The 16,222-nt window shown below is 39.0% G+C and overlaps 1 protein-coding gene across 1 annotated transcript in view; it reads right to left on the bottom strand.

Moving 5' to 3' along the window:
• Positions 1 to 5,306: 5,306 nt before the first annotated feature.
• The window catches only part of LOC137073748 (adhesion G protein-coupled receptor L3-like), a 47,543-nt gene continuing 36,627 nt past the window's right edge, over positions 5,307 to 16,222 (bottom strand). Inside the window, exons 28-47 of the mRNA XM_067442457.1 lie at positions 14,181 to 14,234; positions 13,894 to 13,929; positions 13,544 to 13,600; positions 13,367 to 13,417; positions 11,134 to 11,187; positions 10,498 to 10,548; positions 10,321 to 10,371; positions 9,168 to 9,311; positions 8,622 to 8,653; positions 8,106 to 8,177; positions 7,807 to 7,993; positions 7,496 to 7,615; positions 7,215 to 7,396; positions 6,944 to 7,105; positions 6,662 to 6,868; positions 6,352 to 6,584; positions 6,211 to 6,277; positions 6,023 to 6,114; positions 5,699 to 5,861; positions 5,307 to 5,418 (exon numbers count right to left, since the gene is read on the bottom strand). Coding sequence (XP_067298558.1) covers positions 5,329 to 5,418; positions 5,699 to 5,861; positions 6,023 to 6,114; positions 6,211 to 6,277; positions 6,352 to 6,584; positions 6,662 to 6,868; positions 6,944 to 7,105; positions 7,215 to 7,396; positions 7,496 to 7,615; positions 7,807 to 7,993; positions 8,106 to 8,177; positions 8,622 to 8,653; positions 9,168 to 9,311; positions 10,321 to 10,371; positions 10,498 to 10,548; positions 11,134 to 11,187; positions 13,367 to 13,417; positions 13,544 to 13,600; positions 13,894 to 13,929; positions 14,181 to 14,234 — 2,105 coding nt within the window. The 3' untranslated portion in view covers positions 5,307 to 5,328. The remainder of the gene's footprint in view (positions 5,419 to 5,698; positions 5,862 to 6,022; positions 6,115 to 6,210; positions 6,278 to 6,351; positions 6,585 to 6,661; positions 6,869 to 6,943; positions 7,106 to 7,214; positions 7,397 to 7,495; positions 7,616 to 7,806; positions 7,994 to 8,105; positions 8,178 to 8,621; positions 8,654 to 9,167; positions 9,312 to 10,320; positions 10,372 to 10,497; positions 10,549 to 11,133; positions 11,188 to 13,366; positions 13,418 to 13,543; positions 13,601 to 13,893; positions 13,930 to 14,180; positions 14,235 to 16,222) is intronic.

Below are 16,222 nucleotides of genomic sequence, written 5' to 3' on the forward strand. Positions count from 1 at the left end.
CTTTTTCTTTCAATTAAAAAAAATAATAAAGAACTAAAAAAAAATCATTAATCATCTTTTATATACAGTACTATTAAGTAAAACATTTAAAGCTGAAAATTAATGTGAAAAAATAACAAATTTCACCATGAAATCATGTAGTGAATTGTTCTGTGGGTTTAACAATCACCATTATGATCCAGAGATGTGAAAAATAAAAAATAAAATACACAAAAACACAACACTGCCAGAAGTTTTTCCCAACTTCAAAGGCCCCTTTAAATGATTAAAACGAGAGGCTTATCTTAACTTTAAGGTTACTTCTATCATGTAAACTACCCATATACCGCATGTTAAATGCATATGTGTTTGGAACAGAGGGGAACACGGTCGCATTTGCAAGAGATATGCTGCCTAATATGTCTATAATAAATCAAAGCACGAGAATGACAGGGGTCGAGCAGACCACCGGAAAATCTGACAGAATGGACAATATTTGTCTGTATTTGCAATACACGAGCCGCGGTTCAGCTGCGCATGACCAATGCTGCCTGAGCACAACGGCTGCGCGGCTCCCGTTCTCCATACGCAAAGCTTCTGCGCTGCCTGCGTGTGCAGTGCGAAACCGGCGTTAGCGTCGAGTTTCTTAACTTTTTCGCTGAAGAAGGCAGAGCCGTAGAGACCAAATTCGCCATACTTTCATTGTTTTGAAGGGTGAGCTTAAGTGACAGGAGGGGTTGTGTCGCCAAGATTTGCTTCCCCCAGTCTGCATTTTCCTCAGACATACGTTCTGCTCCCACACAAATCAGAATTGCATTACAAATATGTACAATTCCGTGAAAATCTGCATTAACACTAGATTCCGTGTTAATATGAAAATTCCGCATTAATTTGCCAATTCCGCGATTCCGTGATCGTGGAAATTATAGGGCCCTACTATCTCGCGTTCACATTTACTACAGTACTATAAGCACAGGGATAAGGGGTTTTATTTATATATATATATATATATATATATATATATATATATATATATATATATATATATTATGGCTATCTATTTTTCATCGTTGAAATAACATTTCAGGGTGCAAACCTGATGAAAAATCTATGTTAAATTTCAATATTGATTCAATTATATTTTAGTTGATGCATTAACATTGATTCAATGTTTGTCTGCTATCTGGGAGTTTTTTCCACAGCTAGAACAGATGCACACAGCCCGAGTCCGGGAACGAGATTTCAGGTCACAGAGCTAGTTTAGCCTTGACAAACATAAAGCCATCTTCTATGTTACCTCTTGTACTGGCATCCCTGATGTAAGCAACAGCTGCAATAGCATTTGTGTAAACATCACAGAAGAAACACATCTCTTTGTTTTGTGCTCGAGAGAGATAGTAGCATATGTGCAGGGAATTTTGAAATGCCTTTCCAAACCTTCCATTCTTTATATTTCTCATCTGGCAGAGGAGCATCCCAGTCACAAGACTCTTTGGTAAGCACTCTTAAGAGTAAAATCTCACCTGGCCTGCAACATGGAAAATGAACATATCCTCAGATACATCCCAGCTCACCCCCAAACTTCTCTGAACTGGAGGGAGGGCAGAGCTCAGATCCAGATTCTTTAAATTATTTGCAAGTACTTCTGGAGGAAATGTTTTCATCAATTCCACTTTGTTAGAGGCAATCTAGTGAATATTTAGATTAGACAGAGCATAATGTCCTGTGGGGAAGGAGGAAAGGCCATCATCCACATAAAATTACCTTTCCACAAAAGAATTAGCCTCTGGTATTTTTGGTCTGCAAGGGAAGCTTTCATAAGCAATGTATTTGCACTGGTACTCTAGTAATTTGCTGTTTAAAGGGTTACTTCAGCGATTAGCATATGGCTTTGTATCAGTAGAAACCCTGGAGTGTATTCGAATGATTGTGCTTCCCCCCCTCCCTCTCATATCCCCCTGAGACAAGAGATTTATGCATTTTATTTCTGGAAAAATTCCTCTCATCCATGACTGTCAATATATCTGACTCCTGCAGCGTTTTGGGCTGTAAAAATCAGCGGCTAAAATCACACATTGAACAGACACGTTCAGTTTTTAATTGTAGTGTCTGTTCTCTAACTGAACTGATTTTATGAAAATGAACGTGGTCGTGGTCGCGGTGGGAAAATGATCAGTAATTCAGTAATCTAGTAGCAGTGGCTTTGGGAGTGGCCTCATAGGGCAGCAAAACATTCTGGGAATTGTTCTCTTTCATCCCCATGAGGCAAAAATACATTTTCTGTCTTTTCTCAGTCTAGAAAGCACTAAATTTAAAAAAAGAAAATAACATTTCTACTACATTAATGACCCAGTTTAAATACAGATTCATCTTCCCAGCACTGAAGTACTCCTTTAAGTTTGATGTTGTTGTACCAGAGGAAGTGCAGAAAGTTAATATGCTATTTTGTGGCAACAAAGGAATGGAACATTTGCTGGATATCAGCCATCACTGCCACATGTTCCTTCCTGAAATGCATTAGAACCCCCAAAAGGCTATTTTTTTTTACATCAGGGCCAGTAAGAAGGACATCATTTAATGACACCCTCATGTCGAGCACTAGAGTCGAACACCACTCTTATCTGACCAGGCTTCTTTGAATGGTATACCCGAACATTGGCAGATACCAGCACTCTTCATCTTTCTGTAATTGTGAATCGCTTGCCCATTCGCAAATATCTTAGGCATCTGCAAAGTGTCCCTTTCCATAATGTTCAGGAAGGCGAGGTCAGCCATAGAGGGACCCGTCTTGTCGTTATACTATGTGTAACAGAAAACTGATTCACTTATGGGACATTCATTATGTATGGGCAAGCTACTTAAGAATCTGGGAGGAAGATCTCTGAGGCTCATCATGATGGTTGAAAAAGTCCTTCACATTCATGCTGTTTGGACATGGACTCATGAATGATAATAATCAATCTTTTTTTTGTTTAGCCATCTTTTGGCCAAAGCCATCCTCCACAGACTTACCTTTGGTAGGGATATTTCAATGAGTTTCATGTTGATGTGCTGTTGTAGAAGGTGTTTCTGGAGGTTTGAGGTTGTGTTGAGAGAGTCACCGTGGAGAGACTTAATACCTGTGATGCGGAGGCTTTAGAGTTAGCATCCATTGCAGATATCAGAATAATAAAGAACATGCAAATAATAGCATCAAAGTGCTTCAGTCCACTGGGAACACAGTGATACACACAATGTAACAGTTCCAATCAATCACACACCGCAGAGAGAAATCATTCCAAGGGAATCCGACAGAACATTTGACAACCCAGCGGCAACCTCACCCAGTTTCTGTTGAAGCTAATGTGGAAGTGACTTAAACTGTAATTTATTGACTGGCCACTAGAGACAGGCTCCAGAATGGAGCAGAATCTCATTGAGCTCCATGCTAAAATTCCCAGCTTTACAGCAGAAAAAAAAAAAACATTTACAGCCTGGTACAAATTATGGTTTTGGTCTATATGGCTAATTTTGGCCTTCATGACAACTGTGAGGGGGTGAATCTTCTTTATAACTACTTTGTTTACATTATATAAAGCAATAATAAGCTCTAAAGGCGAGAACTAAATCTTGCCCTTAATTAAGTTCTGCATAATTAAGGGCGTGGCCATTTTAAGTGACAGGTGGATAGCCATTCATCTCTTATCAGTTACTCATTGCGTAACCCCAGCTCCGCCCATGTCCCGCCTCTTTGACCATTTTCTATTATCCGCAAGATAAGGCGCTGCCAAGATAGCAACAGCCAGCTCAACCCTACTTTATGCTTCAAAACTGCTTTGCAGATTCCTATGGGTGATGTCACAGACACTACGTCCATATTTTTGAGTCTATGGTGACAATAGGCATGGGTCAATACACAAGCAAACACTCTGAATAATCCAAATCAAGGGAAAAGGCAAAATAATGTTATCCAAAAAACAAGCAAAATCAAACAGATAAATCCAGTCCAAAGAATAATCCAAATTGTGTAGCTGTTTTCAGAGCACAACAAAAGTTACACTCAGCCAAGTGAGCCAAGCGCTTAAATAGGGCATCAGTGCCTGATGCAAATAAGGATAAATAATGTAAAAACTGGAGGCCGCTGGGGGCATTCAGGGGAAGCGACAAGTTCAGAGGGTGTTACAGAACCTCTACCTATTTACATGTAACAATACAAAAATGTGGTCCTTTAACAAAAACATCACCTAAACATAAGTTACATAATTTCAGGAATATACTGAGTGTAGAAAGTGCCCTCCCCCTCCCTTTGAGTCATGGACTCTCCCAGTCACCCCTGTCATTCAGTGCAAAATGGACTGTTCCAAAACTTTCCACAGGAGTTCGCGAAGTGACGGAGAAGAGAGCAGACGGTTGATAATGAGAATGGGAGATCGGCTGAAGATTGTATATAGTTTGAGTGAATAAAGTATTAGACCAATCAGTGGAGGCCTTATCGACTGTGCGTGTGCGTGCATTACACCGTAAGTCGTCACTTAATCATTTAACACTCAACTAACGCTATTCCGCCTGTATTAAACACGGATGTTTACAGTTAATGTTGTTTCCGTAATTATAGTCTACTGCTGTAACATCACTGTCATTCTATATTTGTCATTTACTGTCAGTTTTAGTCATATTAATATCATATAAACACCGATGCACGGTTGCATCTCAGGTAGCGCGCATGCGCTATAAAGTTGTTTACATCTGAGAGCTGATCGCACGTGAAGCAGCAGTCATGCTCACGCGCACAGCTCATGGACACTTAGCGCACAAATATTTTGTATTGTACTGAACGTCCATTCCGATTTATTCTAGTTCATCCTCATAGAGATTATATTGTGTTCTATTTCATAAGTGTTTATCAGAAGCTTTATTAGTATTGTGTTGTGTTTATATATGTTTCTTATATCCATATTTATATCTGTATTTTGTATTGTGTATTTACAGAACCACACATCTATGCACATTTAATAAAACCACCAGTTTGGATAAACCTGAGTAAGACATCATTGTTCTGACCGGATAAACTGTAGCCTTCAACCAAACCCGAACAAGCAATTAGAGTCAAGATTCACAATATTTTTCACTGAGCATCTTTCAAGTATCATTTACAAAAAACAATAAAGGTTGTTTAACAAAGTTGAAAAGCAATGTTCAAATGCTCCAAAAAATGGCTTGTGTACAACCAGAGCAATTATAGTAAGATATGCAATATTACAATCAAAAAGAGTTATCAACATCTAACTAATTAAAATAAAAGCAACCCGGGAGGTGGTGATTTACACAGACATACACTAGACAACATGTTTACTGTTTAAATAGTTTTTTTTATTCTTTATAAGGATTTATGGCCTTTGTTTCATGTCTCATCTGGACATTTGTGATGACTTTCCACCAATTTCTGTACTGTTGCCTGACCTGCACAAGAAGAGAAACCCAGTCAAATTGGCTTATTTCTCAAAAAAAAAAAAAAAAAAAAAAAAAAATTACCACATCAGGAGATAGACTGACTAAAAGGCCTTTGAAACAAACTTTGTGTTAGATGTGTGCTTATACAGACTAAATGCTTTATAATAGCCAGTTCACTGGGTTCTGGAACAGTGCTGTAGTCTCTCAGGTGTGAATTTAAGATTGAATTCATATGAATTAGGTGAAGCAAATAAAGAAGATTATCTGGTAGAGTAAATTGATGTCTGACCTCATCATTGAGGACACAATAGACCAGGAAGATGAAGGTTCCCTGCTGGGAGTTCACGATCACGAAGAGGATCTCCAGAATCTTACTGTCATTACTGAAGGGACCCAGAATCCAGGAGCAACCAAGAACCACAAACTGAGCCAGTGTTTTAAATGTCCTAATCCTGCAGAGCAAGAGAGAGAGAGAGAGAGAGAGAGAGAGAGAGAGAGAGAGAGAGAGAGAGAGAGAGAGAGAGAGAGAGAGAGAGAGAGAGAGAGAGAGAGCAAGAGAGTCTTTTTGTGTATTTATTGACTATATGTTATTTTGTATCAGATTGTTTGTTACTTGGTTCGTTTCATCTGTGAAACGTCAGGGTTCAATTTTTTCAAAGTTGAGTTGAGACTGATGATGATGTTGATAAGGATAATCATGTTTAACTGCATAGTAAGAGAGAGAAACAAAAAAGTAACTAATCATCACTGTTTTCCATTTAATACAAAGTCATGAGATAAAAGAAAAAGAAATGTGCCTACTGCCATTATGACCGCAACAGGTCCCAGAAAACTCCAGAAAAAACCTTTATCCTCTTTAATCCAGCAGCTGTTTGGAAGAAGATACAGTCAACAACTGTTAATGTACAAAATATGGATGAAGGTCACTCGATCTAAACTCACTCTTTACTTTCGTATCCTTTAGGATCCACCACAGCAGACATGCCCACCACAACCAGAGGAACCGTATATCCAATCACACATAGGAATCGACTGCTAAGCACCTTCCTCTTTTTGGAGCTGATCTGTGATAGGTTCTTCACACAGATGAAGAGCAGTACAGCTTCAATGAACATCCACACAAAGCCGGAGAGAAAGAGGAAGTGCAGCACACCTGATATCACGGCACACAACACCTGGAGAGCATGAGAGACGGTTATGATGATTCTCAGTGAGGCTGTGCTGAGCTGTAGGGCTCCTTCATCATTCTCACCTGCTCACGGCGTATGAGGCTCAGGAACTGTTGTGTGAGCAGGAACAGAAGGTGAGCCAACAGCAGACTCACACAGAGGTTGATTCGAGCCACATTATTCACTCCAGGACTCCACTGACAAAGGGCAAAGGTCAACAGGGCCAAACTGAAGAACACCAGCCCCACGATCACACACATCAAATTCAACAGGTCCATCAGTGAGTCGCTCTGAGAAAACATGTCAGAGTACATGAGTGCCAAATCTGTGCTCTTCTTCAATGGTCTCTATAAATGTTCTCGTACCTCTGGTGGGCGGCTGGTTTGCATGATGAGAGCGAATGTCGACAGATGAACACAGGAACACACAGTGAAGCTGCTGTTGGTCTCTAAAACAGAACAACCATCTACAATCCACTCGCTGATATTCCAGTACACACAGGACAGAGAACCGCTGGGGTCAAACTCCTGCAAAAAGAAGAAAGAACATGCAGAAAATGTTACAACACTGAATATTAGATGTTTTCAGATGTTCATCAGTTCTCAGGCTAGACAAAAACTAATTTCAGTCTCTCACTCTGATGTGTCTGAGGGTGAAGTTGACTGGTTTGGTGAGTTTAGTGTTGGTGGTTTTGGGAAGAGTAGCTGAGATCACAGTGGACATCATGGTTTTAATCGTGTCATTTGGTGTTTTGAAGAAGTCAGGCTTCAGTAGATTCTCCATTGTCTTATAACTCATGAAAGCCACAGCAGCTGATCCTGTGTGAAAAAAAATAGAAAACCACATTCGCTGAATGTGAAATTGTATTGGTAATGTCAAAAGTTATTTAATGAGTCATACTAAAACCTTTCACATACTTGTTTCACAGTTTTTCTTGGCGATCTCAATGAGATCAATGTCCACAGAAGAATGTGTTGTGTCAAGTCGAGGGATTTTATCTAAGGTGACATTTGGTCCAACCATGAAGACTTGTCCCTCTAAAGAAAAAGAAAAAAACACACATTGTGTAAATTATTCAATCTAACAATATTTTACAGCCAGATGAGAAGTTCTGAAATAATTAGGTCATCTAAAAAGTCACCAATTAGTTCATACTTTAGAGTACAACGTTAGTAATAACATTTAGGCTGTCCCTTGTAATTACTGCTACAGTTCTATTTTCACTTACCCACAGCTTCAAGAGTAAAATTGACATTGGCAGTTGTGTCTGTCCAGTTCACCAGCATGGACACAAGCTTCTCACTGGCTTTTAACAGACGGTTTCCATCTGACACCAGTTTATTTGGGTCAGCTGATAGTGCCACTAAAATCTTCTCTGAAGCGTTGAAGACCGCATCCAGAAATGTGGTCACATGCTATTTTAGTGATCATATAATTTTCATTATTTGTAAATGTTTAAACAAAGAAAGCATTGCTACAGTCTCATCTGGTGACAAATAATTATGTCTTTGGTAATTTTTCTCTTACGGTAAATGGAAGTACTTCAGCTGTAATGTTTTCTATTTGCTGAAGAAGACCCTCTACGCATCGTCCTTTGGCCTGAAAATCACATTGAACACTTTAGAGTATTTGTTGAATTTAATGTTTGTATTTTATTCTTTCTAAATAAAAGTACATTTTTGGTCTAATAAAAGAAAAGGAAAAATACAGTTCTACATACTATAGCTACCAAATGAAAGAACCAACAACTTAAAAAAAAAAAAACTTTGTTCTTCAAAAAAATTTTTTATTTTATTTTAAAACAAGTTGCCTATTAGCATGTATAATACTAAGATATTGGCGGTTTATTAGTAACTATTGATAAGCAGTAAATTAGGAGTCTACTGAGGTAAAAGTCATAGTAGTAGTTAAAATGTGTTCCCCATACTAAAGTGTTACAAAAATAATAATCATAATAAAACACATTATGCCATTGTGATGTTGCTTCAAGTTTTATGGTATGTCCAACCTTCCAATCAGTTTCAGATACTCATCTCAACTTACCGTGCAGTTTTCCAATGGTGCAATACTAAGACCTGGAATGATAAGACTCAGAATGAATTAAATAGAAGCTCTTTTCAAAAGTAATTTCAGTGTGACTGGCAGATGCTGTGGTTGTAAGAATAATCAGTTGTAGATTGGTTTACATGCATATTTTATTTAATTATAACTGGTAAAATACATTACTTGGCAAATCTAAATGGATTTATTCTAGATTTTTCTGAAATCAATAGTTAATCCCAGGCCAAGTTTAAAAAATACCAAAGCCTATCATTTTATTTAACAGATGTGCAGTTCGGTTTTATGTTGAATCTTTTTATTTAAGGTGTCTTTTGCAAAAATGGCAAACCAAATTTGGCCAAATGGTAAGTTCTTGCATTTATGTTTTCAGACCATAATAACAAATCTTGTAGATGTAGTGGACATGACACTGTAAATAAACTGATACATAACAGATGGAAGCTGATGTTAAATTAGACTCAGGTGATAGATAAATAATCCTCTAAGGGATTTCTTAAAAGTCTGCATTCAGTCTAGAATCATCCTCACCTGTAGATGTAAAAGTGGTTGACGATGTAGAAGTATAGCTGGTAGAAGTTGTAGATGTAATCCTGGTAGATGACGTAGAACTGGTAGATGATGTTGACGTAGAACTGGTAGAAGTTGTAGATGCTTGGACTGGCTGCAAAGAAACTGAAAAAATAGCAGATGGAAGTGTATGATAATGATCAGACTCAGATGCTGAAACGTTGGGTTCATGAAAATATTATGAAAGGAACATCTTTTGAAAGCCACATTCAGTCCAAAAACATACTTATAAAGACAGTGCCTATTTAAAAAAGAATACTCTTGCGTTTTTGGAGTTGTAAGATCAAGCGATCTCTGGGCACTCAGCGCTAGTTAACCCTGGCGAGAGCAGCCTTTCCTCAGCCAGTCTTTCTGGCATTTGCCGCTGGCTCGGATGTGTCTGTATTGGTTAAACATGACAAATAATTTGTCTCTTGTACATCTAATGGCCAATCTTTGGTCCAATTAATATATTTTTGCCTACCAAATCATTTTGACTGGGGGCAAAGTGAAGTTTCATAACTTTATATTTTATTTAAATATACATGCAGCGAAGATAATCCAGGTAGTGCGTTGCCTGAACTACATGTGTGGCTTTTAATGCTTAATATATCTATTTTTTGAAAATGAAAAGAGGCAGAGTGGTGTTTTAGGACATCTTTCAACTGGAGCATCTTTAACCGAATCTAATTTGCTTCAAATGCTGGATTTGTACGCACGTCCAATTTGCTGCGGACGCACGAATGGATTCAAAATGTTCACGCGTCAAGCTAGATGCGATTTTGACGCTCAATTCACATTTGGTGTGAACGCAGCATCAGTGTGAGTAATAGGTGAGCTCATTGTGAGTTCAAAATGTTGAGCAGGTTGAGAGGAGGTGGCTCAAATATGGGGTGCACTGGGGTGGTCACCGTCAACTCCATAAATAAATGAACTGAACTGAAGTGAACTTAAACAATAACAGATGATAAATCAGATGATGAGTTACTGTCTTCTTCATGCAGACACTAATTATTGAGTGTTTTGTTTTAATATTACACTAAATATTCCAAGAATATCATCAAAAAAAAGAAAGAAAAAAGAATGTCATTTTAAAGGGTTTCTTAGGCTACATTAAGTCTAGATTTATCCTCACCTGTAGAAGAAGAACTGGTAGATGTTGTAGAAGTGACCGGCTCTAAAGGAACTGAAACAATAACAAATGGAAAACCTGTTAAATCAGACTCAGATACTGAACATCTGTGTTCTTCATGAAGACTAATTTAAAGGAGCTTCTTTTGAAAGCCACATTCCAGTCCAGCATCATGCTCACCTGCAGTAGTGGGACTGGTAGATGTTGTGGGAGCGACTGACTCTAAAGAAACTGAAACAATAAAAAACAGATGTGAACAGACTCAGATGCTGAATTACTGTGTTCTTCAAGTCAATTATTAGAAAGACTTCTCATAATCATCCCGTTGAATTGGCTCTATCACGCTACTCTCCAGCTATAGTTAATGTGCAGGGAGTGTACTGGTGACGTTGTACTGTTGATGCAGTCACATCATCCAGGTGGATCCTGCACACTGGTGGCGGTTTAGGAGAGACCACTGATCCTTCAAAGCACTTTATTATCTAAAAGTAAAGAACTTTAGTATCCATCCATCCTTAAAATATGCTCACCTGTAGTAGTAGGGGTGATGGATGTTGTGGAAGTGACTGTTGAAAAAAGGCCATTAATATTAAAAAGACGACGATTAAAAAAGGGACTGCAACCTCTAGTGTCAGTTGCTAGACCGTCTCATGAGATCGGAGGAGTGAGGTTTACTCAAACAGCAACTATTAGCTGGCCTCCGTTACATATGTAAATGGTTATTTTATGATATTTTTACATAAGTTTTAAAAGTGGTCCCCATTCATTGACATTATATGAGAAAGAGTAAACAGAGGAAACATAAAACTACATTACCAGCTGAGGTTGTCTCTGGTCTGACTGTTGTATCGGTGCTGCTGATGTTAGTAACTGAAAAGAAGAACGACTAATGAAGAGCAACAAATAAACAAACACACAATAAAGGGACTCATGAAAATATTATTCTGTTGTGACATCTCTGGGACAATGCTGCTGTTGGTTATTGTGGCTGCCACTGCAAATACACAGATGACAGGCACAACATTAGAACAGCAATTGCAGCAGAACGGAGCGAAGCAGGTCTGGGCTGGCATGAAAAAAAAAAAGAAGAAAAAAAATGAAACAGAAGGGGCTTTTGCAACTGGACAGTGACCAGAACCTGACTGACAATCAAATGGGTTCTTTAATATTTTTGATAACCCAGCCTGTCCCGTACAGTCCGCTGCCTGGTGCTGTGTCCGTTCCTCCTATCATTCCATCCATGACATCATCTCCCAACCATCACATTCATGACATATATTCCCAAGAATCCTCGCTCTGTTCCCTTGTTCCTCCATCTGTAGCTCAGTCTATAATACTCCATCCATCTCATGTTAAGAAGGGACTGAACAGAATGAAGCCATGGAAAGCAGTGGGGACTGATGGTATTAGGCCTAGACTGCTGATGACCTGCTCTACACAGCTGTGTGGTATTTTCACATACCCGTTTAATCTGTGGAAAACATCTTGTCTGATCCCTGTTCCCAAGAAATACCCCTCTGAGTTCAATGATTATAGACCTGTAGTGCTCACCTCACATATTAGGAAGATGTTTGAAAGACAGGTCCTTTCTTACATAAAGACTCGCATGTCAACATGGATCCTCTACAGTTTGCATATCAGCCCTACATGAGCATAGATGATATCCTACATGCTACAGAGGACCTATACACACCTGGACACTCCTGATGCATCTATGAGGTTCACGTTCTTTGATGTCTCAAGTGCCTTCAATACATTCCAGCCTTGTTTGCGGTGTGAGAAGATGCGGGGAATGTAAGTGGATTCATCACTGATCATGTGGTGCATGGACTATCTGTCATGCAGACCACAGTATGTGTGTCTGCAGAATAATGTCTCCAATACCATCATGATTAATACTGGGGCACTACAAGGAACCATCCTGGCTCCATCCCTGTTAACCATCTATATGGCTGACTTCTTGCATTTAAATCTTTAATAAATTGTCTCGATAAGGCAAAGCTTTGGTTAGCAAGCAACTTTTTAACATTGAACGATTCAAAGACAGAGGTCATAGTTTTTGGCTAATCAGCTAAATTTGAGTATGACAGCCACCCTTGGTGATTTATCTATTTTTAATACAAGCTGTGCACGAAACCTGGGAGTTTTCCTAGATAGGCGATCAACTCTAGAGAAACAGGTGTCCTCTGTTGTCACTTCTTTTTTCCAACTCTGCCTTCTCACCAAAATTAAATATCTTGTGCCCAAAAAATCCACGGAGACAGCAATTCATGCATTTGTAATATCTCACTTGGATAACTGTAATTCATTGTACTGTGGCATTTCAAAGTCCTGGTTCATTTGTCTACAATTGGTCCAAAATGCTGCGGCCAAATAATAATAATAATAATAAAAAAATATGTAGACGATGTCACGACCCTCCTGCGAGCTCTCTATTGGCTACCAGTCAAATTCAAAAGTGACTATACAGTTCTCTTAGTCGTTTACAAATGTCTGTATCATCTTGCTCCAAGTTACCTGTCTGATCTGCTACATCCCAATAATCCGTCCCGCGACCTAAGATCTAGAAATCTAAGTTTACTCACGGTTCCTTGTGCTAGGCTCAAACATCGAGGAGACAGAGCCTTTTCAGTGGTGAGGCCTAGATTGTGGAATAGCTTGCCAACACAAACTAGAACAGTGCCTTCTTTGTCAGTTTATAAATCTCTGCTGAAAACTCTAGATTTTCTTTAGATTTTAATATGTGCTAATGTCTGCCCTTTATGTTGTAAAAAAAAAAATCTGTTCTTGTAGATTGTGAGATGCTGATTTAGCTTATGCTTGTACAGCACTTTGGTCAGTCCGGTGACTCCATAAATAAATGAACTGAACTGATCTTAAACAATAACAGATGATAAATCAGATGATGAATTACTGTGCTCTTCATGCAGACACTAATTATTGAGTGCTGTGTTTCAATATTACACTAAATATTCCAAGGACATCATTAAAAAAAAAGTGTCATATTAAAGGGTTTCTTAGGCTACATTCAGTCTAGATATATCCTCACCTGTAGAAGAAGAACTGGTAGATGTTGTAGAAGTGACCGGCTCTAAAGGAACTGAAACAATAACAAATGGAAAACCTGTTAAATCAGACTCAGATACTGAACATCTGTGTTCTTCATGAAGACTAATTTAAAGGAGCTTCTTTTGAAAGCCACATTCCAGTCCAGCATCATGCTCACCTGCAGTAGTGGGACTGGTAGATGTTGTGGGAGCGACTGACTCTAAAGAAACTGAAACTATAAAAAACAGATGTGAACAGACTCAGATGCTGAATTACTGTGTTCTTCAAGTCAATTATTAGAAAGACTTCTCATAATCATCCCTTTGAATTGGCTCTATCACTCTACTCTCCAGCTATAGTTAATGTGCAGGGAGTGTACTGGTGACGTTGAACTGTTGATGCAGTCACATCATCCAGGTGGATCCTGCACACTGGTGGCGGTTTAGGAGAGACCACTGATCCTCTAAAGCACTTTATTATCTAAAAGTAATGCACTTTAGTATCCATCCATCCTTAAAATATGCTCACCTGTAGTAGTAGGAGTGATGGATGTTGTGGAAGTGACTGTTGAAAAAAGGCCATTAATATTAAAAAGAAGACAATTAAAAAAAGGGGCTGCAACCTCTAGTGTCAGCTGCTAGACCGTCTCATGAGATCGGAGGAGTGAGGTTTACTCAAACAGCAACTATTAGCTGGCCTCCGTTACATATGTAAATGGTTATGTTATGATATTTTTACATAAGTTTTAAAAGTGGTCACCATTCATTGACATTATATGAGCAAGAGTGAACAGAGGAAACATAAAACTACATTACCAGCTGAGGTTGTCTCTGGTCTGACTGTTGTATCGGTGCTGCTGATGTTAGTAACTGAAAAGAAGAACGACTAATGAAAACAACAAATAAACAAACACACAATAAAGGGACTCATGAAAATATTATTCTGTTGTGACATCTCTGGGACAATGCTGCTGTTGGTTATTGCGGCTGCCACTGCAAATACTCAGATGACAGGCGCAACATTAGAACAGCAATTGCAGCAGAACGGAGCAAAGCAGGTCTGGTCTGGGCTGGCATGAAAAAAAAGAAGAAAAAAAATGAAACAGAAGGGGCTTTTGCAACTGGACAGTGACCAGAACCTGACTGACAATCAAATGGGTTCTTTAATATTTTTGATAACCCAGCCTGTCCCGTACAGTCCGCTGCCTGGTGCTGTGTCCGTTCCTCCTATCATTCCATCCATGACATCATCTCCCAACCATCACATTCATGACATATATTCCCAAGAATCCTCGCTCTGTTCCCTTGTTCCTCCATCTGTAGCTCAGTCTATAATACTCCATCCATCTCATGTTAAGAAGGGACTGAACAGAATGAAGCCATGGAAAGCAGTGGGGACTGATGGTATTAGGCCTAGACTGCTGATGACCTGCTCTACACAGCTGTGTGGTATTTTCACATACCCGTTTAATCTGTGGAAAACATCTTGTCTGATCCCTGTTCCCAAGAAATACCCCTCTGAGTTCAATGATTATAGACCTGTAGTGCTCACCTCACATATTAGGAAGATGTTTGAAAGACAGGTCCTTTCTTACATAAAGACTCGCATGTCAACATGGATCCTCTACAGTTTGCATATCAGCCCTACATGAGCATAGATGATATCCTACATGCTACAGAGGACCTATACACACCTGGACACTCCTGATGCATCTATGAGGTTCACGTTCTTTGATGTCTCAAGTGCCTTCAATACATTCCAGCCTTGTTTGCGGTGTGAGAAGATGCGGGGAATGTAAGTGGATTCATCACTGATCATGTGGTGCATGGACTATCTGTCATGCAGACCACAGTATGTGTGTCTGCAGAATAATGTCTCCAATACCATCATGATTAATACTGGGGCACTACAAGGAACCATCCTGGCTCCATCCCTGTTAACCATCTATATGGCTGACTTCTTGCATTTAAATCTTTAATAAATTGTCTCGATAAGGCAAAGCTTTGGTTAGCAAGCAACTTTTTAACATTGAACGATTCAAAGACAGAGGTCATAGTTTTTGGCTAATCAGCTAAATTTGAGTATGACAGCCACCCTTGGTGATTTATCTATTTTTAATACAAGCTGTGCACGAAACCTGGGAGTTTTCCTAGATAGGCGATCAACTCTAGAGAAACAGGTGTCCTCTGTTGTCACTTCTTTTTTCCAACTCTGCCTTCTCACCAAAATTAAATATCTTGTGCCCAAAAAATCCACGGAGACAGCAATTCATGCATTTGTAATATCTCACTTGGATAACTGTAATTCATTGTACTGTGGCATTTCAAAGTCCTGGTTCATTTGTCTACAATTGGTCCAAAATGCTGCGGCCAAATAATAATAATAATAATAAAAAAATATGTAGACGATGTCACGACCCTCCTGCGAGCTCTCTATTGGCTACCAGTCAAATTCAAAAGTGACTATACAGTTCTCTTAGTCGTTTACAAATGTCTGTATCATCTTGCTCCAAGTTACCTGTCTGATCTGCTACATCCCAATAATCCGTCCCGCGACCTAAGATCTAGAAATCTAAGTTTACTCACGGTTCCTTGTGCTAGGCTCAAACATCGAGGAGACAGAGCCTTTTCAGTGGTGAGGCCTAGATTGTGGAATAGCTTGCCAACACAAACTAGAACAGTGCCTTCTTTGTCAGTTTATAAATCTCTGCTGAAAACTCTAGATTTTCTTTAGATTTTAATATGTGCTAATGTCTGCCCTTTATGTTGTAAAAAAAAAAATCTGTTCTTGTAGATTGTGAGATGCTGATTTAGCTTATGCTTGTACAGCACTTTGGTCAGTCCGGTGACTCCATAAA

The sequence above is a fragment of the Pseudorasbora parva genome, chromosome 4 (assembly GCF_024679245.1).
Source record: "Pseudorasbora parva isolate DD20220531a chromosome 4, ASM2467924v1, whole genome shotgun sequence".
In the NCBI taxonomy this organism is placed as follows: domain Eukaryota; kingdom Metazoa; phylum Chordata; class Actinopteri; order Cypriniformes; family Gobionidae; genus Pseudorasbora; species Pseudorasbora parva.